The sequence below is a fragment of the Tympanuchus pallidicinctus genome, unplaced genomic scaffold, assembly GCF_026119805.1.
Source record: "Tympanuchus pallidicinctus isolate F22 unplaced genomic scaffold, pur_lepc_1.0 scaffold7, whole genome shotgun sequence".
Lineage (NCBI taxonomy): Eukaryota > Metazoa > Chordata > Aves > Galliformes > Phasianidae > Tympanuchus > Tympanuchus pallidicinctus.
Window position 1 is genome coordinate 22,917,230 of NW_026294791.1, and position 21,555 is coordinate 22,938,784.

General features: G+C 50.1%; 2 protein-coding genes and 1 long non-coding RNA gene across 12 annotated transcripts in view; 1 reads left to right on the forward strand and 2 right to left on the reverse strand.

Moving 5' to 3' along the window:
• PACS2 (phosphofurin acidic cluster sorting protein 2) overlaps window positions 1-6,672 on the reverse strand; it is a 66,752-nt gene extending 60,080 nt beyond the window's left edge. For 4 of the 10 annotated variants that reach the window (XM_052666658.1, XM_052666653.1, XM_052666652.1 and 1 more), the window contains exon 1: window positions 6,512-6,670. In XM_052666658.1, coding sequence (XP_052522618.1) covers window positions 6,512-6,639 — 128 coding nt within the window. In that variant the 5' untranslated portion in view covers window positions 6,640-6,670. Of the gene's footprint in view, window positions 1-6,511 lie in introns of all 10 variants that reach the window. The other 6 variants (XM_052666651.1, XM_052666650.1, XM_052666649.1 and 3 more) reach the window with 3 other exon arrangements.
• A 200-nt stretch (window positions 6,673-6,872) lies between these two features.
• On the forward strand, window positions 6,873-15,487 carry SEC22B (SEC22 homolog B, vesicle trafficking protein). The gene is made up of 5 exons (XM_052666676.1): window positions 6,873-7,072; window positions 7,270-7,379; window positions 11,648-11,808; window positions 12,921-13,067; window positions 13,442-15,487. The coding sequence occupies exons 1-5, from the start codon at window positions 6,998-7,000 to the stop codon at window positions 13,594-13,596; spliced, it is 648 nt and encodes a 215-aa protein (XP_052522636.1). The 5' UTR covers window positions 6,873-6,997; the 3' UTR covers window positions 13,597-15,487.
• LOC128072652 (uncharacterized) lies at window positions 10,859-21,479 on the reverse strand. Its single transcript, XR_008202380.1, has 3 exons — window positions 21,431-21,479; window positions 11,262-11,326; window positions 10,859-11,152 (listed from the first exon to the last, which is right to left on the reverse strand). It is a non-coding gene; the product is annotated as an uncharacterized LOC128072652 (long non-coding RNA).
• Between the last annotated feature and the right edge of the window lie 76 nt (window positions 21,480-21,555).

A 21,555-nucleotide genomic window follows, 5' to 3' on the forward strand; every position in this document is an offset into this window, starting at 1 on the left:
TACATAGACACGTGTATGTGCAAACTACTACGCTGTGCAGCCATTAATGGGAGCCCTGCATTGAAAGAAACCCCTGAAACACAGACCAGAACCACAGAACGGACTCTGTGGTTATCCTATATCTCCATTTGCAGCCCTCCATGTGTTTCCCTGTAGAAATCTCAAGTCTCTCTCCTGCTCACCGCATTTACTTCCCAGCAGCCACGAGAACCTCCCAGCCCTCACGCTATGGCAGCTTTGTCCAAAAATAAAAAAAGTGGGGATCACCAAGTGACCAACCCACCTGTCCAGCCCTACCACCACGCTGCTGCAGGAGACACGGTGAGCAGATAGAAAGCTCTCAGCGTCCTGGTGCTGTCCCCTGCCCAAATGGCACATGCTGTCCCTGGGGGCATTTCCCAGCACACTGAAAGCCAAACAGCTCTCCGAAACAGCACAGAGGCTGTGGATGAGGAGCACACTGCCACAACATCAAAGCTGATTTTGTATGCTAATCTGCCTGCTTATAGGAGAACAAATGCTATTTTTCTTGACAACCCTTCTGAACTAAGATCTGAGCAGCTATGCAGATTTCAAACTCTTTTGAAATAGCAGCAAACCAAACACTCTGCTTTCAGCACTAAAACGTCCAAGAACAACCACCCTGCAGTTCAGCCAGTAGCTTCCAAGAGATGCTCAGCCTCCAGCAGCTGCCACCAAGCACTGGAGCTGCATGTGAAGCAAGACCAGTCCGCAGAGTGGAGTGGCAGCTACACGGTGAGAGATTAAGTGAGCCACCCCAGAAGGGAGGCACAGCTTGGGACAAGCATCACAGCCACACAAAGCCAACCAGAAAAGGCTGAAATGCTTCTAAAGGAGGTTCTTTTAAAGGCTTCCAGACTGCAGCACACAAGCAGGTAGCATGCACACCTGCTTATCCAAGCTCACAGAGCACTCATCCTCCTCCTTTCCTCCAACTCAGATTCATGAGGCAGCTTTGCAGACCCTCTGCTACAGCTGCACTGACCCAATCAGAGGGTCGGCACGTAGAGTAAGCAACCACCAGCCTAATTTCAGAAGAATCCTCTCTCCAGGGCTGCTGGCTGCTGCATGCCCATTGGAGAGCACTCCAGGCAATTCATTGTTTTAAACAAATGAGTGATTAGCGAGGATCCACTCTCTCCTTATGAAGCTGGCTGCATGCCCTGCAAGCCACCACATCACTGTGCAGTACTATAATCCAATTAAATCTCACCATGAGAGAAGCTTCACGCTATCACATTCAATTAGCCAGTTAAGCCTCTTATCATCTGCACACTGGGATCTGTTTGGACTCCAGCTCCCACAGCAGTGTTTGAGAGGTGGCCAAACAAGGCTGAACATGGACATCCGTGTCTGGAGCCACAGGATGACCATACAATATTGCTGGCTTACAGGAGGGAGAAATAAGTAAAACCCAGCCATCAGCTCCTGCCTGCTCACAGTTGGATGCTCTCTGAGGGTCCCACTCCCCAACTTCCCATGGAAATGGAGACGTTCTGGAGGTCGTAAGTGGCCCGGAGGAATTTCTCTCTCCTTAGTAAGGCAACGGAAAGGCGAAGGCTAGTGGAGGACCTGGCAATATGGAGCTTTTTGGCAGCCAGCCACCAATTCCATAGGAAATACCCTCCCTAGAAGGTCACCGTAACGGTGGCAACATTTGGCCCAAAAGAATTAGAAAAAGCTGCCAAGATGTGACGCAAATAAAGGCAGTGCGCAGGCCAGCTTCCTGCATAAGGCCAAAACACGGAGTGCTCCTGGAAAAAAAAAGATTAAGGGTTGCAAGGAACATAACGGCCTCTTGTAACAGCTCTGTTGAAGCTTTTCTTTTCGTTGGCAGAAAAGAGGGATGTTTTGTTGCCGGTTGATTAATCTATTATGCAAATCATTTCATAGCTAATTTGATAGAGCCTCACATTTGCCACAGCAACCATGGAACGCTCAGGACTGATGAGAGGCACAGTACCAGCAGCTCCGCTGCTCTCTGGCTGTCCTGATTGCATTGGGAGCACAAAGGGAACACTTCATCTTGCTCAATGCCGTTTTGGGCCTCTCCTCTTCCACGATGGCTAAACCCAAAGCAGGGGAGAGACAGGACCTACTGGCACCAAGAGTCAGGGGTTTGGCCACTGTACTTTACCCACACACTTCACCTCCATTGCTCAGGTTTGCATGCCTTTCCTCAAGCATCTCAAATGTTTAACATTGCCTTAGCCAGCAATTTTTTTTAAAGCCTGCCTCATTCTCATCTGTATTCAATTTCCTCCAGTGGTAAAATGTTAGGCATTCAGTGTTACTCAAACAAAATCAAAACAAAGCTTCCAAATAAGCACTTCTGAGACGTACCTAGCGATCTGAGTAATTAGACATTTTCCTGGTTCCAAATGTACCAAGAATCTGCAGTCAGCTCCCAAGGACCGTGCCAGCAGCAACCCTAACAAACAAGAGTTCTTTCTAGACGTCAGTGAACCAATGGGTCTGAAGGTTGATATGCTTAAAACGCCTCTTCCTACCTGAATTAATCAGCAGTTTTACTTGCTCATTTACGTAGCATCACTCAGCCACAATCATTACAGTATCAAGTTGTGCACAGCCTGCTCTTGCCACTGCTCGAGCCAGGTTAGAAAGCAGGCACTCACTGGCCAAGCAAGTTCCCATTTCCAGCAGTGAGAAGCATTCTTTGAACCCAAAGGCATTGCTCCCCCTTCTGAGGGCACCTGTAGAGAGCAATCAGCCAGGGGCTTTCCACAGAGCACTGCCATCTCAGCGCTCAGCTGAGAAAGGACCAGGCACCACGTCAGGGTGCCAACACGCAGGTCGTGGGACTGCTCCTCACTGCATCGCTCTGCTCACATATCATGCTGATACCCTGATGTGCTCTGAGACTCTTCTGCCAATCCCAGCAACTCACTCACCCACTGCAGCTGACCGCAGAACAGAGCAGTGGGAGATGGAGCTGGCACTGCAAGAGCAGCACAGAGCCTGGGGCATGAGCAAAACTGTTCGGATCTGCTCAGCTGCTGTGAACCCACAGCCTCACTGCAAGCGGTTTCCATTGCCCAGGGATGTCCATGTGCTTCAAGGCCACCCCACAGCATGGAGCACTGATGTCTCTGCAAAAGCAGCCCCCTGTTCCAGTGCAGCACACAGACTCTCTCATGTTTCCTCACCCACAGAGGCAAGGTAGCATGTGAAACTCGGGCAGTGCCCAAACCACACAATCTCCCTCCACGTATGTTCCACGGGTTTCCTTCATATCTCCAAGTCAAGTCACTGCTGCTCCACACACAGTTCAGCATCACTGCACTCCACACCTCAAACCTGAACTTTTCTAACCATGTGGCAGTTAAGGCAGCTTCTAACAAACCCCATCCCAGGGCAAGCTCTGAGCTTCACTGCCGCTCGTTCCAGAAGAGCCCCTGTGAACAAAGACCTCCCCCAGATCTGTCTCTTCCTCAAACAGCCTCCTGAAGCTCCCTCGAAACAGTAGTGGCTCTGCCATTCACACCTACAGCTTCATCAACAACATCTGGGAGCAAAAAGGAAAAAGAAAAACAGAACACAGTAACACTGACTAATTCTATGTGTGAGGAAACTGAGCAGTGAGGTTTGATTGTCCCTGTAGAACACTACTCTTGCTTTTTCAGGTATTGAGGAAACTTTGTGCAATGTAACCTTCCAGGAGGAAAAATATTTCAATGCACAGAAGAAAGAAATGGGAGAATAAGGTAGGCATCTCTCCCTTCTAGAACATAGCAGTTACATCCAAATGAGACAGCTTAAGTTACATTGCTGGGATGAATAAAAGAAAGAACTTGCATTTCTGAAGCAATCCTGTCAAAAAGCCCAGGAGCTATAGGTACTTAAGAAAGATGTCAGAAACCATTGCTGCAAATGGCAGGAGAGAAAGAGAGACCAGTACAAGCACAATGCATCACCTACATTTGTGTTTCACTCAAAACACATGGCTGTAGAACAGCACTTCCTTAAGTTTAGACACAGCCTGGTCAGAGAGGGAAGCTACAGAGGCACCAGAGCCTTCCAGATCTCACTGAGCCTGTCCAGGCCAAGAGGACTCTCAGCCAATCTGCCATCGAGGCTGGTCAATGAAGAGCAGTGCTTGGAGGTCTTCCTCTTGCAGCACAGCTTGCAGCCATTGCCTGGGGAGTGCAGGGTACACCTGAGTAATGCCAGCTACTCAAAGCACAGCCTGCAATGCCTCCAGCCAGCCCTCCTGCTGCTCAGCTCACTACAGGAGAAAGCGTTGGGAAATGGGGTCAGATTTATTTCCACAAGAGGGGAAGGAAACAGTGCTCCCTCACCAAACACACACTCCTCTGTCATGAATCCTCCGTCCAACTCCAATCTCTTCTGAGCTACACAGGCTGTCCTGCCAACAGAAACATGGAGGGGAACTTGTCACGGGTGGGAATCTCAGAAGAGACTAAGGCAGTTCCACATTACTTGACCCACTCTGCTCCACATCCTCTTTTCACATTCCAGCAGATATCTGCTAGGACAACAAACTTATCTTTAATACTGTTTCCCCCACAGAACAGTTTTCATCTCAGTATTTTTCATTTTAACACAAAAACATCGAGTGCCTTTGTGCCACAGAAAAATTGCTATACTGTGAGCTTAAAATATAACATAAGGTTTTCAAACTCCTGCCTTCTCCACCACAGTGATTCATACAAAACCTATAATGAAATACAAAGCATGGACCTGAAGTAGCACCACAGGACATAATGTTTAATGGTGAAAAACAACAGAATGTTGGTTCAGCACTCCAGCTGCTGCTACAGACCTTACTGTTTGCCTGGCACAAGCAACACAGCACACTCCTTCCCTGCCATCAGACCAACACTACTGCGGGGCTGCAGCCTTGGTGCTTCTGACTTCATTTCAGAGCAACAACACACTTGGCAATCACAGTGAGAGTTGCAGTCCCACCACACATTGCATCCCTGACACAGCACTCGTACAGCCCAGCCTGTATGGAGCTCGCAACCAGCTGGGCAGGATGGGCAAACAGCAGCAGCTGGTAAAGACAATACCAGGGTTGAAGCCAGAAGGACCCACACACTTGGGACCTCACACAAAAGCTGTGTTCCTAGATAGAATACAGGTGCCCCAGTCCTCCCATCACAGATCCAGAGCATGCAATCCAAGCACTTCCACCAGCTCCTGCTTCACAGTTTGCCACAGTGCCTTCAACGCTTCCACTTTGAGCCCCAGCTCTGCCCCTTATGCACCAGTACCCACACTGCCTCTCACAGCACCCAGACCCCAGCCAGCTGCCAGCCTCAGGTGCCACTCTGAGCCTCCAACATTCCACCACGCATCCAAGCAGTGCCAGCATCCTTACGCTGCAGTTCCTGGTCATCCACAGATCTGCAAACAAGCAACCTATGTCGTGAGCTAGTTTTCGTATCTGCAAGTATCAGCATAAATGGTAATGCAGAACTAAAAGTCCTTGACAGCAACGGACATTTGTGTTTTTTAATTTTAACAGCTGCCACTAGGAGTTGGGTGAGATGGAAGCCCTACTGCCTTCCTGGAGCCATGGGCGCAAAGGAGCGAACAATGTTCAAAGCAGCACTGCAAGAGTGCTGCATGTCCTCTGCACAGCACCAGGGTTGTGCAAATGGCACTAGAACCCAGCACAAAATGCAAAAGTGCTCTGACCTACCTCTATCTCATCCCGTGGGGCAGCACAGGGACTCATCAGAAAGAGGTACGTGCCCTCCTGGTGGCAGTGCCCTTCGGAAACCTCCTGCTGCAGAGCAGGACAGCTGAGCAGAGAAAGTTGCTGCATAACACACCTCACGCTGCCAGCACAATCGGGTTATCCTCACCCAAACCATCCGCAGCTGCAGAACTCAGCCTTTCTGCGCCGTGCTATCACCTTGTCCACAATACACGAGCTCAGAGCGCAGAACAGACCCAGCGGACAGCTGCCTGCCCGCAACACAGCGATCGTGCCCATCGGCAGAGGAGATGGAGGGACACGGGTCCGACCGCCCTGTGGCACAGGAGATGGATGGAAGCTCCGGGGTATCCGCAGAGCTCCGCACGCCTGCGAGCTCAGCCCGATGACTCCGCTGCCCGCTCACTCACTCTCGCCGCGCCCCCAAGAAGTAGAAGACGTTAAAATCAAAGCAGACAGGCGCTGGGAGCTCCGGCACACCCCCGCCCTAAGCGTGCGCCCGCTCGCAGGCTGGGAAGGGGTCTGCCCGGCGCCGAGTCCCCGCCGACCGGACGGCCCCGAGGGGCAGTGCGCTCCAACATGGCGGGGGGCGCCACGGTAACGGGAGGCTGCGAGACGGAGGGACCCCCGGAGCGGGGCAGAGGGGCCGAAGCTGAGGAGAAGCGGGGCCGAGAGGGCGGCCGGGCAGGGGCTCCGACACGCGGGGTACCGCCAAGCCACCAGGCCCCGCGGGCTGCCCGCCGAGGGGAAGGGGAGAGGCGGGAGTGCGTCCGCTGCCGTTACCTGGGCACGCAGCTGGGGCTGGAACCGTCGATTTCCCAGGTGGCGAAGAGGTTCATAGGCACGGGCCGCCCCAAGGCCCCGGCACCGCCCGGGAAGCTGAGGCGGCCGCGCTCCGCCGCCGCCGCCATGGCTGCCGGCCTGGCGTGCGCCCACCGGGCCGCCGCCGCTGGCTGTGCCGCCACCGCCCCGCCCCGGCGGGGGGTGTGGTCACGTGAAAGTGGGCAGGCCTAGGAAGGGAGTGGTAAGGAGTCTGGGCGTGGCTAAATAGGACGGGCGTGTTCGTGGGGGCGGGCTTTGTGCAGGCACCGCCCACAGCTCGCTCAGATGAGGGCCGCGCTGCCGCCGGGTGGTTTCCTGTGGCGCGGCCGGAAGTTGCCGGGCGGCTGTTGGTGGCGGACCGGATGTTGTAGTGGCAGTTTCCGGCCAGCTCAGTGGTGGCTGAGGGGGGAGGAGGAGGTGGCGGTAGGGCAGTGAGCAGAGGCGAGGATGGTGCTGCTTACTATGATCGCCCGCGTGGCGGACGGGCTGCCGCTCGCCGCCTCCATGCAGGAAGATGAGCAGGTATGTCGGGGTCTCAGCCTAGCCAGGCTCGGCCTGGGCCAGCTAGGCCCGGCCCGGTCCAATCGATCTCGCTCTCCTTAGGCTCCGGCCGAGCCCCGCCGACCCCCACGACCAGCACTTCATCGAGCCGTTGGGACGCGGGTGGGGGGTGTTTTCCGGGTAACGGCAGCTGCCAACGGCCTGTCCTCTCCCCGCAGTCCGGCCGCGACCTGCAGCAGTACCAGAGCCAGGCAAAGCAGCTGTTCCGTAAGCTGAACGAGCAGTCCCCTACGAGGTGCACTCTGGAGGCAGGAGCCATGGCTTTCCAGTAAGTGGCCCCGGGTACGGTGGCACGGTTAGCATTTGCTGTCTCTGCGGTCAAAGGAAGTTGCTTCTGGGTCCTCTTGGGAAACTGAGTCCTCCTAGGGAGGGTGAATTGTGCAGCTGCCAACTGCTGGTGGGGTAATAGATGTGCTAAGGGAGAACGTGTGAGGTATTACATCATGGTACTGCCTTCTGGCATTTCAGCTGGCTGCTTAGCTGTGCCTTTACTCAAGACAGTGTAGATTGTACACTTTAATATCCCTTTTTGTCTCCTCTGGGTTCTTTATACCCTTTATCATTTCCAAAAACAGATGTCGTTGGTAAAAGCAGGTTAGCAGTTCCATTGTGAACTTCTTCTGAGCGAGGTTCTCCTTTCCCTATGTCCTGTGAGAGTGTACCTTTTATTCATCCATATGCTCAAGCATATAGTCTGTGATATATTTAGTTTTTCTAATAGCTAACAAGCATTTTTTCACATCTTTGATCTTATCAATAAATATGTTGCTGCATTTAATTAATCTATTGAAGCATTTGCAAACTTAGCTTATGATCTCTCTTGACTTTTCTGCCTGCTATTAAGTGCATTTGGATAATGAAAGCCTACAGAGAATGTGGGTCTGGCACCATTACCACCTAACCAGCAGCAGGGGGGCCTAGAAAGAAAGTAACAGGTGGAAGAATTTATAGCTTACAAAAGGCAGGAGAAGAGGAAATGCTTTTTTGTTATGTAACAACCTAGCAGAATAATTGCTAAAATAAAGTTAACTTAAGTTTTTAATGAAAGTTAAGTTCTTGTCAAGAATCAGAATTATGTTACCAGCAGAAATATTTATGTTAGAGAAGCAAATCTCTGTGAGACTGAGTGCCGTTTGGTATTGACAGAACAGTGATGTGCAAAGCTTTGCTGTGCTGCCAGCAGCAAGGTTTTTTTGCCCCCTGATTTCTGGTTGCCTTTGTTATGGAGTTACAGTGTCAGTGATTCAGGCAGTCTGGCTCTTATCTCTTCTAGAGCTTAGGCAGTGTTCCTGAGCTAACAGGAGAGTACTGTTCTAAATCTTCTTTATAGAAGTTAAAATTTTCTAGAGTTCAAAGACTTTGTTTCTAGATGTTCCAGTGGCACTGAATAGGTGTATCTGTGACTGTGAAGCCTTGGGGAAGAGTCTTTAGAAATCCTGGTAAACTCCCTTGTCACATTGCTTCCATGATGCAAGCACAGCAATGTCTGGGAAGACTGCTTCAATTGCAGTGCCCAGGGAACCGAAGCCCAGGAGGATTTAGGCAAGCTCATGTTTTGATGGATGTCTCAAAGAAACACCCAGATTATGTGGCTGGCTAATAAGCAGGGATGGAAGTATCTATCTTTCTGTATTCAGTCTCTGGGCAAGTTCCACAGGCTGCTGACAGCTGCTACTGCAAAGCACTCTTGTGTTGCTGCTTTTATCATAGGATATCAAAGCAGGACCTTCATGAAATGAAGAATGCTTCCAGATCCAAAATTCTCCTCTAATAACAGTATAGGTAGGGAGGAAATAGGGGAATCAGAGATGGTCATCGGTACTATTTTAAACAATGCTGTTAGTTAACACAGTCCATCTTGTTTTCTGCCAAATCAGTGCTCTGACTGCTGAGGGCAGCATAAGCCAGGACTGAGCTTTTTGTGGTGTGAGGGAGATCCTGGCTGAACTTGCTAAAAAGACTGTGAACATTTTTAGCTTGATCAGTTCAAAGAAGAGTCTTGCCTTGATGAAATCCGAAGCTCAGACTAACACTGCTGGAGTGATTGTCATCAAATGTAATCTTCAGAGCAGCTCCAAAAGCTGTGTCACCATTCCAGGTACAGCACCTGCAGTAATGGCTGTGCAAGCACAGAAGCACCTCCATACTTTGCTCTGCTGTCAGTTGTGAGTTGACCTTTGGCTCGTCAGTGGTTTAAGTGGCTCTTACCTGTCATGCTGAAAACAACCCTTGGCCTTTACTGCTGATACCAATTAGAAGGATAAAGCTTTTCTCTCTCAAACTTATCCCAAATAAATACAGAAGCCTGCTAGCTGCCCTCAGCATGCAGCAATCTAGAGTTAGAAGTGGTAAACTGCAATGTGTGCACTGCTGGGCATGCAGTGTGATCAGGTGCTGTGCAAGAGCTCAGAGGCGTGCACCAGTGTGAAAGAGGCATCCAGCTGTGCCTAGAACCGAGGCTGCAGAATGGTGTGAATCCAGGACAGAAGGAGGTGTGGTTGTTTGCTGTAGTACTGACAGATTATACTGACTTCATATTTGATATCATATTGGGAAAAGCAGGTGGGAAATAAAGCTGAAGGGTTCCAGACAGGACCAGCTGGCCAGAAGAGACCATGGCTTTACTGGCTGGGTATGTTCCTTCATTTGCTCTCATCTTTGAGAGCTCTCAGGCAATACTCTTCTTGTCTGACAAGAACCTTGCTGCTTTTCAAGTACCTTCAAAAAAGCTTCTGGTCATGGCAGTGGCTAAATCAAGCTCTGAGTGATAACTTAGAACAATCCTGAGCTGCCAAGAAGGTCTCTGAGGGTGAGGAAGGAACAGAGGCAAGGCATACGATAGGAGTAGTCCTACAGACTAGTGCAGTCCGAGCTGAGGGACACACAAAGGTATTTAAAAAAAAAAAAAGAAGTGGACTGTAGTGGCTGAAATTTCTTGCTTCTGCTTGGAGTGGAACAGCTGTTCCTTGCAGTCTGGCAGGTTTTGCACACAGATCACTGAGGCAGCAGAAAAGGACACTCAGAAGTGAGTTGAGATGGTTAAATCAGAGGGTCAAGACCTTTTTGAGTATCTGGAAAAAACACAGGTTGTGGGAGGAAGTTGTATTGTATGTATTGTACTATATATAATAGCTGGATGCAGCTAGTGAAATTTTAAAGCTTATTAACTACAGTGCCCCTACGACTAGATCAGTTCTCTAATACACTGTTAATCTCTAGGTTAATTAGACTGCTACATAATGGCATTATTAGACACAAAGTCAAGGGAAGGTAACATAAATGTAAAACTGGAATTCCATCCTGAGTAATAGAAATATTTGAAAGTATATCCAGAGCTATCTGCCATCTCCACTAGCTTGGTTTTGGTAGAATTACTGTTGCCTTTATTTTTGTAGTGGCTGAATGAGGAGGAGAACATAGGGAACATGCAACAGCAGATAGCTGTAGTGAAACAAGTAAAATAAATAATCTTAAGTCTCATTCTTTCTTATCCTTTATTGCAGTAGGCTTTTTAGCTGAGTTGTAATGGAAGTTTCTTCCCTATTTCTGCTCACAGAGACACTGCTATCCGCAATGAAACAAGCTCAGCACTAAACCTTTGTGAACAATGAGAATTAGCTGCAATAGGGAGTGAGGTGGTAAGAAGAGAACATCTCTGTGTGTTCAGCTGCACAAAACAGGGTTGAAGAGCAACAGTAGCTCTTGTTTCAGCACCAGTTTGGGGGCTCCTAACATCACCAGAGCCCATCTAATACCAGTATTTTTATTCGGCTGTATGCTGAGGTCAGCTTGTAGAAAGCATTGCCCCAGCAATAGGGGAGTGTTGGGGAGGAAGGCAGCACTCAGCCTTCCAAAATAGGACATGGGAGCCAGCAGTCACTGGGTGCTTCATCAGAGCTTTAGCACATTGAGACCAAATTCCTGTGGGTGCCTTCTATCTGTGGGCCTCAGGTTTGTGGCTGTGCTGTGTGATCCTTACACTGTGCTTTCCATCTTCCCTTCTTTCTGCTGGCAAACTTTCTAGTGCTTCTCTTCTTCAGGCTGCAGAAGGCATGCGTGATAGAAGGGAAGAAGGCAAGCTGTCCTCTCATTTCACTCCCAAAATTATAGCATTTGTTGCTGGCATTTTTGTTAAGCTGGTGATACTCACAGCCCAAATGTGGTCCCAGTGAAGTGAAAGTTCAGAGGTCATTCAAGCTGGTACAGGGTCTAAGACTGCAAGAAAATTTATTTTAGGTGAATAAAAAATAGCCACTACTTTGCAGAAAGTTTATAGCCAGGCCTGACATAGCAAACTGGAAGTACGTTTGTCCTGTTCTCTTTATTTGGGTAGCATTTTAGCCAGGCTAAAATGAATCGTTGCTCCCAAGTTCAACTTCAGAAGAATTACAGTCAGTGACAGTGGGGTTCTACAAAGCCAGCTAGGTTCTCAGCTTCAGAAAGCTGTTTACTTGGGGGTAGAAAGGTATGATGGATAGTGTCTAATAGGATGGGTACAAAAGTGCTTGATTGATTCTCTATTTTATGTTCTTCTAGCTACATCATTGAGAAAGGGGTGTGTTACCTGGTCCTGTGCGAAGCTGCGTTCCCAAAGAAACTGGCCTTTGCATATCTGGAAGACCTGCAATCAGAATTTGATGAGCAGCATGGCAAGAAGGTGCCAACGGTCTCCAGGCCCTATTCCTTCATTGAATTTGGTGAGGTCCCTCTCTGCAAGGCTAGTTAGCAAGCTTATTGCAGGGGCTGCGGCCACAAAATGCTCCCCAGCTCGGCCTATGGAACTGACAGTTCAGTTTCTTTTTGGTGCTGTTAAAATGGGTGCTTTTAGCATGGAGTATTTATGACTAGAGACGTGGTAAGAAAATCATAAATATCCTTTAGCTCAGATTTCTTGCTTTCAGTCTTTGGGCTTGTTTCCAGGGAATGTTTGCTTGCAGTCTGCTGGCTGTCTTAGCACTTCTCCCACTCCTTTGGCAGCCAGGCTGCTCTGTGTTCAGTGAGTGTTTTCTCCACTGCATCTGAAGGAGGTGGTGTGGAACTAATAAAGTGTAGTAAGACATTTTTGATACAGCAGCCTGAATGAGAGTGAGTGGGATGTAAATTGTGAGAACATTAGTGTCCAGCAGTGTGCTGGGGAGGGAAGAACAACTCTGACTTGAGGTCTTTTTGTTCTCTTTCTGGTGGTCTGCTCTCCACTGGTGTGCCCGTTATGTAGGCACAGAACTGGGGCAGTGTGGGTAGAGCCTGGAAGAATATTATTCTCCTGGAGCAGTGCATATCCAGCAGCAAAGTCTCTCAGCCTTCGTGCCTTGCTTTTAGGTTAAGGCCCTTCTGTGCTGGCCTGGAGCGGCAGAGTGAGAAGCCTAAAGCTTCTAACCCATGTCTGCAGCCTCTCCCTGCAGCCACATTAATGCTTGGAACTGGTTCTTAACATTTTCTTATTTTCAAATCGAATAATTAGCTTTTGAGGTGGGAGGGCAGAAGCAAGGGTCACTTTGTGTTGTACTTTTTTTTGTGTAATAGTTTTCATTTGCAGTGAAAGATATATTAACTTGAAGCAGAAAGTTTCGGATCTTATGCCCTCTTGTGTCTCTATTTGAGTATATGTTTCAGTGAACACAACTAACCAGAAACATCAGAGAACTGCTGATGTCTATCAGACTGTTGACTGGAAAGTCTTCCAGCAGTGGTGGGTGCTTCAGCTGAAGAAAGCATAGGCTGAAGCAGAGACAGATCAGTTCCTTTTGCTTGGCAAAGCAAGCACCACAGGGAGGTAAGTATCCCTCTTGACAGTTCTCTCTTGTTCCAGACACCTACATCCAGAAAACCAAGAAGCTCTACATCGACAGCCGGGCGAGGAGAAACCTGGGTTCCATCAACACAGAGCTGCAGGATGTGCAGAGGATTATGGTGGCCAACATTGAGGAGGTCTTGCAGCGAGGAGAGGCACTTTCAGGTACGCATGGTGGCTGCTGTTTGGCGTATGCTTACCCTCAGTCAGTAACGTGGGTAGAGCACATCAGATGGAAAGTCTTCCTAATCCCGAGGTCTCCTTAGAAAAGCAATGGACTCAGCAGGTGCATCATTTCTGTCAGTTGCATCCTGAAGCACCTGATGGATACTGGTGCTACTTCTGAGTGTCTCACCATGCTGGGTGGCCCTAGTAGAACAAGCACTAGATCACCAGGCAGACACAAGGCGTGCTGTCATGCAATACTGCTGCTCTTCCAGCTGCTCCAGAGAAACTCCTTCAGTTAATGTAACATCAGGGTGACACCTGGTTGGGTTGATGACTTCTTGATTAACTTCTCTGCCCTTTCCCTCCAACAGCTCTGGATTCCAAGGCCAACAACTTGTCCAGTTTGTCCAAGAAGTACCGTCAGGATGCAAAGTACCTGAACATGCGTTCCACTTACGCCAAACTTGCGGCCGTAGCTGTGTTTTTCATCATGTTGATCGTCTATGTGAGATTCTGGTGGCTGTGACCTGGTTACGCTGAAGAGGGAAAGCTGGTAGCCTGGCAGATGTGTGTGTGTGTGCAGGACACTGTTCACTGGGGATGTGCATTAGAATCCACGCAGGACCATCACCTTTATAGAAGTGTCCTGAAAATGTTAGGCGACACCTGAGTGCTACACCTCTTAGTGAATCCTAACTGTAAGTGTAAAGGCTTGGTGACTACAGGCTTTTCCCCTGAGGCAGTTTGCACTAGGATACTGTTGAGGCTGACCTGCGGCTCTGCACCTCTCCGAGCAGGGAGCTTTGGGAACAGCTAATCAGTGCAGTTTAGCATCATCACCTTTTACGTCCTCCTCTTGAGTAGCTCTAGTGGGAACTGGACTCTAATGAACATTCCTTGTGTTGGCAATGTTTGCTTTTTTTTTTTTTTTTTTTTTTTTTTTAGGATCTGGATCGGCGGTTTTTTTGTTAATATTTTCTTTTTTAAAGATCAGACTCCCCTGTTTGAAGGCAAAATACTGCTCTGTACATATTGTGGTAGCTTTCACCTCTGGACTAGCTGTTGTTGAGTTTTCTGTGTCTGACATCTTGGCTTATTACACTTTCAATCGCTTTAGAAACAAAAAGATGGTAAATTATGCCTTAAATACATTCTGTCTAGTGCTAGGAGAGGCAGTGAAAGGCTTCTGTATTATTGATCCCTACAAAACTAAACGACAGGTTTGTATGTGTCTACTTTTCCTCTCCTGGCAGCTGTGTGTGACAGTATGTTTCCATGTGATTAAAAACAGGGTGTATAACTCAAGTGCTGTTGGTGCGGGCGCAGTGCAAACTATGTCAGCATTATGTCTATTTTCCCTTCTCTCTGCAGATAAACTACATTATTTCCTTCTACTGTACTTTCTTTCCAAAATGTATCAACTGCTAGCATTTCATCTCTGGGATGCTTGTTTTCTTTCTCCCTCTCAATGAAAACAACCAAAAAATAAAAGCAAAACTCTGAATGTTCTTATGAAGAAAAGGGAGTGTTTCCTTAAAAAAACACTTCACCTTTACATGAAGGATTCAAGAGGATAACTTAAAAACAGTGGAATCCTTTGGAAATGCCACCTTTTTTTTTTTTTTTCCTGCAGTCACCCTCTCCCTACCTCATATGGGAAGCTGAAATTGTAGGTGAAGAAAAACTCACTGTGGGCAATACTATATAGCTGCTGCTTTCTCACGGGCCAATCTATATAGTCTCAGCATAATGTGATTTGACTTTTATTCCATCTGTGCTAGGAGCACTATTTTACCCATCAGCTTTTTTTTAACTTTAAAAAAAAAAAAAAAAAAAAAAAAAAAGAACAACCTCAAACCACAAAACCCTAAAGCTCAGGCCTGCCCACTCTTCTCTGCACTGAAGTGTCTGTTTCTGTAACTTGGTAGGAAGCAGGTAGTGTCACAGAAGGAAGCTTCAGGTCTCCCCAGTAACTTTTAAAAGCACGTGTTCTTGTGTAGTTCTGGAAATCTAAACTGGGACATGGGAATGTTTTCTGCCACTGGGTAGGGATTCGAGGAGCTGTTGTCCTGCCCAGCCTGGTGCCATGTGGGACTGGCAGGGAAGCAGTAGCACTGTCAGTCGACCAAGCAAATCCCATCTGTCTTGTACTCTAGAATTTTCTGATTTCTGCATGATGTCTCCAAGTGTTACTTTGTTGACTGTTTTATTATTACCATTTTTAATCTTTGCAAGTGCTGTCACTAACGGGTGACTGTCCCAGTGATGTAGATCTGTGTGTGATGTGGGTACTGGAAGGTGAGCTGACAGTGGCTGTAACTGGATTGTTGTGACTTGAGGGGGAGACACTGCTCAGCAAGCAGTTGCCTGCTGCAGCCCAGGTGTCAGCAGTGAAATAAATGCTTCTGAAAAACCCCGTTGGCAGCGTGACCAATGTCTCTGTCGTTCTAGAGGATGCTTTCTTTGCTTCTAGAGGCGCAGGAGGGTAAAGACCCCACAGTTAACTGTGTGCAGAGCAACACGTGCAGCCTGAGCGGTCAGTGCCAGTGCAGGCCCAGAGCTGTTGCCTGCAGATGGCAGTGCTGGCACGGTGCAGAGACTGTAACTGAGGGCTCCCCATCTTGTTGTACTGCCCCAGCCTCCCTGAAGCCCTGCAGCTTAGCTGGGCCCAAGGGTTAGCTGGCTTGTTTCTTCTTTGTTGGCTGCACTTGCTGCTGCCATTGCTCAGGTCTGGGTGCCTCTGGGTGTCCCTGTGTCCATAAGTGCTGGAAGGGGTGGGGAATGTAGAAAGGATTGTGTGGGACTGTGCCCACCCTGACCCATTGGGAGGCTGTGCTGGTGGGTGGTAAATCCTATTCTCTGTCTCCTTACATGCTGCTGTCACATGTAAACCAGGTGCCATCTGGCATAGACCACAGCGATGCTCTGCATCATCACCTCTCCCCTAGAGAGAGCAGTGGTTTGGGTGCTGCACGGTTTTGGTTTCTATGTTTATTTGGGCATCAGCTGCTTCCCCCCACTTTGAACCAGCTCCTCACACTTGCAATCCCTCCATTTATTTATTTTTGGGGTGGGGTGGGAGGGGGAAGCACATCCTGCATCTTTTTTTGTGGTGTCAGGTGGTCTTTGACCCCAGGTGGTTTCTGGCAGCTGCTTTGCTGTGAATGAATGTCCCAGTGCCAACAAGTGTTGTGCCAGCATCGCTGAGTCAGGGATCCACACATCTGCCTGAGGACACCAGTCACGAAGTAACAGCGTGCACAGTGAAGGCCAGGATGGTAGGGCATGGGGTTCAGTCCTTACAGCACCCAGTCCTTGTGCTATCTCCCTCAGAGGCTCTGGGGCTTTGCTTCTTAGGATGGGCTGGCTGGTGAGTCTGGGAGGGTGCCTCCTGCTCCTTGCTGCTTGCTTTGCTGCTGAAGTGACCTTTAGAAAAGGAGGATGTATCTTTTCTGCTGCCTGAAAATGAAAGCTCTTCAGATAGCAGGGCACTGCTACCACAACTAGGTTTGGAAGCCAGCCAAGGGCAGCTGACTGTAGGGAGCAATCCTCCCCGAATCACAGAATCATGGAATGGTTTGGATTGGAAGGGACCTTTAAGATCAAGTAGTTCCAACCCCCTGCTATAGGCAGAGATGCCTCCCACTAGACCAAGTTGCTCACAGCCCCATCCGGCCTGGTCTTGAATGCTTCCAGGGAGAAGGCATCCACAACCTCTGTGGGCAACCTGTGCCAGTGTCTGACCACCCGCACAGTACAGAATGTCTTCCTAATATCTGCTCTAAGTCTACCTCTTCCAGTTTAAAGCCCTTTCCCCTTATCCTGTTGCTATATGCCCTTATAAAAAAGCCCTCCACAGATTTCCTGTAGGCCCCTTCAGGTACTGTGACTTGTCTCAGCACACCATAGATGTCCTAGGGCACCCCAAAATGCCCCACCCCCTCTGTCTGGAGAGGTGATGCAGCTGGGCTGCATTGCAAGGCAGCAAGCACAGGGCAGCTACCAACAGCCTTATTCACTCCCAGAGCTGAGCCCTCCTGGGGTCCAGCAGCTCCCAAGGCCCTGTAGCCAACATGTGAGAGAGGCAGGCTCTGACCTTCCCTCCTCAACTGCTCTGCTCACATTTCCCCAACAGCCTCTATAGACATCATCTCCCCAGCTTTGCGTTCAACCCTACCACCTCCCCTCACCTGCCTGGCCCCCAGCTTGGGCACTGGCTGGGTCCCCCTTGGGACATGGGGTACCACTGTTTGTTGTGCCCACAGCACTGAGCCCCTCAGCAGCTGCTCCCAGCTGACTGCAGCTATGCCTGAACATTCAAGCTCACTGCAGGAAAGGAAGCAGAAATTGGTGGGGCTCTCCTGAGCTCCCAGAAGAGCCATAGGCAAGCAGGCAGGCACTAAGACCCGTACTACAGGAGTTTCTCTGCTGTGATGGTTGCAGGGAGAAGCCCAATGTGATTTTGAATCATGGTTTGTAAAACCCCCAGTGGTTGAGCCCCGGCGCTCTGCTCAGAGATGATAAACTCATTTCCTGTATCATTTCTTTTTTTTTCTTCCTTCCCCATGTTGTGCTGCTGCCAGCGCTGCTTCCCACTAGACTCCCCAGCCCTTCAGCGTGCCCCAGGGACTGCCTGCTGCCCCAGCACACCATGTACCCTGGCTGTGCTCACTGGAAGCAGGGCACCTTAACACAGTCTGGAGCTGAGCGTGCCTTCCTTGCTGCCTGTCACCCAGGCATCCAAAAATGGAAGCAGACACAGGATTTGCATAGAAAAGCAGAAATAATGTGCTCCTCAGTGACCCTGAGACCTCTGCACATCCCTGCCAATATGTGCCAGAGCCAGTGGGAGCATAGGGAACCCAGGGTTCCCTGAGACCTCTCCCAGAGCTGAGTGACAAACACTGCTATTGTCCTGTCTCCATGTCCTTCTGCATTCGGGCCTGTTTGGGAAGGGGCCATCTGCACTGGATGCCTCCTCCAGCAAGTACAGCCCCAGCAGCTCAAGGTAACCACAACTGGGTGAATTCTCACTCCATCACATGCCCAGAGCTGGGAAGGCTTCAAGTTCAGCAGCCACCTTGCAGTCATCAGCCTTGGTAAAAGCAGCACAAGCGGAGCCACGCAGCCCCAGCAGGGGCTTATAAATATTCCCAGGCTACTGGAGCGGGTGCTGCTGCCCAGGAACCAGGCAGCCAAAATTCCCCCCACGATTAACTGCAGCACACAAACAGCTCGTGGTGCATTCCTGCGGGGAGCGGGGCTCCCTCCCCACCAGCCAGCCCGCTCGAGGCAGGAATGCCTTCTCTCTTTTTTTAAGACCAGCTAGCAGGTAAGATAATCAGTGCAAAAGCCAAGTCATGTGAGTTTTAACAGCAACAGATGAGCCACAGCACAAGCTATTTGTGGTGCAGGCACAAGGTTGCCAACCCTGAGGATTTGGTTGGAAGCCTCACTCGCTTTTATTAAACCCCTTGACTGCTGAAGTCTTGAAACTGTGAAAGAACCCAGCTTCTATTTTAATGGAGCTCCAGCTCATCTGTTCACAAAAGAGAAAGCTTGGATGTAAGACTCAATCCCCCCAAAAACACCGACAGGTAAAATTAAGGCAACTTTGATATGGGTGTGTAAAACTCTGGGATTTAAGGCAGGCATTTGGGTGTGTGCTGTGCAGAGGTTTGAATGCCTGAACCGCCACCAATGTCACAGAAAGGTTAGTGCAAGAAAATACAATTTATTTTGAGGCTGACAATCGAGTTCCTGCAAAGCTGGTGAAACCAGCAATCCCTGTGAGGTCAGGACCAGATGAAAAGCATAACTCTTCTCACTCGGTGCAGCTTAGACACAAATGTATCTTGCACCCCATGGATTGAGCTGAGCTGAGCACAGCAGCACTGACACACCTGCAGGACAGCGTGCCCCCAGTTTCAGAGCTATGAGCTAACTGGTTTCAATGGGCAGAAGGTGCCACGCAACACGTGCAGGGCCTCAACTTGTGGCACTTCTCTGATGGCAGCTCCAAGGGGACACCATGTTGCATCATCACATCCCCGGTACCATGTCCCTGTGGGCTTCCTCTGCCAGGCCGGAGAGTGTGAGCAGGATTTGTTCTCCCCATTTTTGAGAAGAGATCAACTGCTGGGGATCACTCCACACTGGGACCTGCACCCTGACACCTCTGGTGGCAGCCCAGCACCATCAACCCAGCATGACCACTCGTCAATGGCCAGCGAGGCAGCTTGCTTTGAAGCAGTGGTGCAGGAAGCGTGACAAAGGCTTGAGCTGAAAAGCAACCTGCAACCACTGTTATCAAAACAAGTGTGCCATTACTTTACAGAGCTGGCTGCAGGAACTGTTTCAGAGGGAGACTTGCAACAGCAAACTGCAAAGGCATCACTGCAGGGCAGTGCTGAGGCTTGCTGACCGCTTGATCTCCCTGCCTTTGTCAGCCAAAGTGCCAGGATTTCCCTAATTGCCACTACTGCTTAAATAGCGATACTGCAGATCTTCTCTGTTCAGCTCTGCTAATCCCTCAGCTGGCACTGCTCACCATGCAGCAGCTCTCCTGCTGCCCTCCACCTGCTGCCCTCAGCACCCAGCAAGATGCAGTAAGGGGTGCCAGAGTCCTCCAGCCCGGGTGCTGGCTACTGGTGATCTCTGGCTGGGAAACAGAGTGAAATGGCATGGCTGTGTCTGCAGCCTGTAGGTGTAACACGTGTTACTTCTGCCAGTGGGATTCCCTACGTGATGAATCTTTATCTGCGTAAAGTGCTTTTAACGGGACTGTAATGGTGGGTGTCAGATGACGTAATGCTGAAACATATTTTTAACTCCTATGCAAACAGCTTGTCGCTTAATGAGGCAGGCCCACCAGTCTGCAATGGGGAACTGATTGAGCTTTACCCTGGGGATGGCACTGGGTACCATAGTTCCCCTGCTGCTCCTGCCTGGCCATGCATCAGCCCCAGAGAGGTGTGCTGGGGCAGCTGCAGATGCCTCCCCAGCTTGGAGGAGAAGTTGCTTGCAACCAGGCCAAGCCAAATGCCAGTGAGGGAGAACTGCCCATTTCAAAGTCAGGGATGATGAGTAATGCACAGTACTGAGGGGAGCTGGAAATTGCAGCCTTCAGTGAAATACCAGAATTCCTCCCAAATTAGCTACATTAGGAAGACTGAACCCAAGCCCTCCCCATTCCAGTTAAATTCCTGCCTTTCTTTTGCCTCCTCCCAACTTGGCTTAGTGATCATTTTTTTCTACCCGTAATTTCACATGCAGAGAGTTTATATTCCTCAATTCTCTCACAAACATCAGCTCCCTATTTTTGGATTCTGCCTTCTATCCCACAGCCTGCAGATGCAGTAGAGTGCGATCTCAAGCACAAAGCTGTTAGCTGCAGACTTGGTTGCAGACCTGGGCATGCTCCAGGCCTTTATCCCCACACGTGAGGTGCTCAGGGGAGCCCAGCATGCCAGTACTGTCACAAGCAGCACCTGATAGAAGTTACCAGCCCAGCTGCAATGCACTGCTGTGTGCTCAAGTGATGGGAAGAACCAGCAGATGCGTGAGGCAGTGGGAGAGGTTTGGGCCAAGTTGCAAACCACTGCCCAGGCACGCCTGAAGAAATCACTGGGCTCCTTCCCTCATGGTGGCTCGGCACTAACAATCCAGCTCCGTGCCTGGGAGGAGCCGCAAAGACCCAGTGAGTTAAAGGGGGAAAACACTGGACTTTATTCATTATCCCCCTCTCTTCCCTGAGCTCGGCACAGTCCTCCCTTCGCAGGAGATGCAGGCCAGCATGCCATGTCAGCACATAACACAAAGAGCTCTCAGTCTGAGAGGAGCTGCAATCGCAGCAGAAGGATTTTTAACGCTTTAAACGATGGTTTAAGGCTGGATGGGCTCTTGAGATTGAATCCAGCCCACCACTACAGCTAATAGTGCGCGCTTATCAGGCTGCTACCTTCTGTGAACCTCCTCTGGGAGAATTCGCGTCTCTTCCTGGGTTTTGCCACCCTCAACAGGGTGCTTCGACACAAGGAAGATAACACTAGGGCCGAGATAACGCTAAGAGCCTGCACACCTGCTCTTCAGACAAGTGAACTCTCACTCACACTGGAACGAACCTTTGGCAGCAAAAGCCGTTTTCAGTTCTAGCTTCCCACGGCACTCCTGGCCTCTGCCCAGCAGCTGCCTCCACCCAGCACCCAGCGGCACGGCCACGCTGTGAGGCGGCCGCCAACACAGCCGCCCTAATAGGGCCCCGTCCTCCTCCCATCCCCACAGCCCTGCATTCCGCCCCTCCGCAGCCCCTCCAGCCCGCCGCCCACCCGCACGCAGACGTCACGTCGCGGGGCGCCCACCTCGCCCGTCCCGCCTCATCCCGAAGCGCGCTCCACGTGCGAGCGCCCCCTTGCGGCGGGCGGGCGGAACGCGGCGAGGCGGGGCGAGGCGGGGCGGGCGGAGGAAGCGGAGGCGTTGCGGCCGT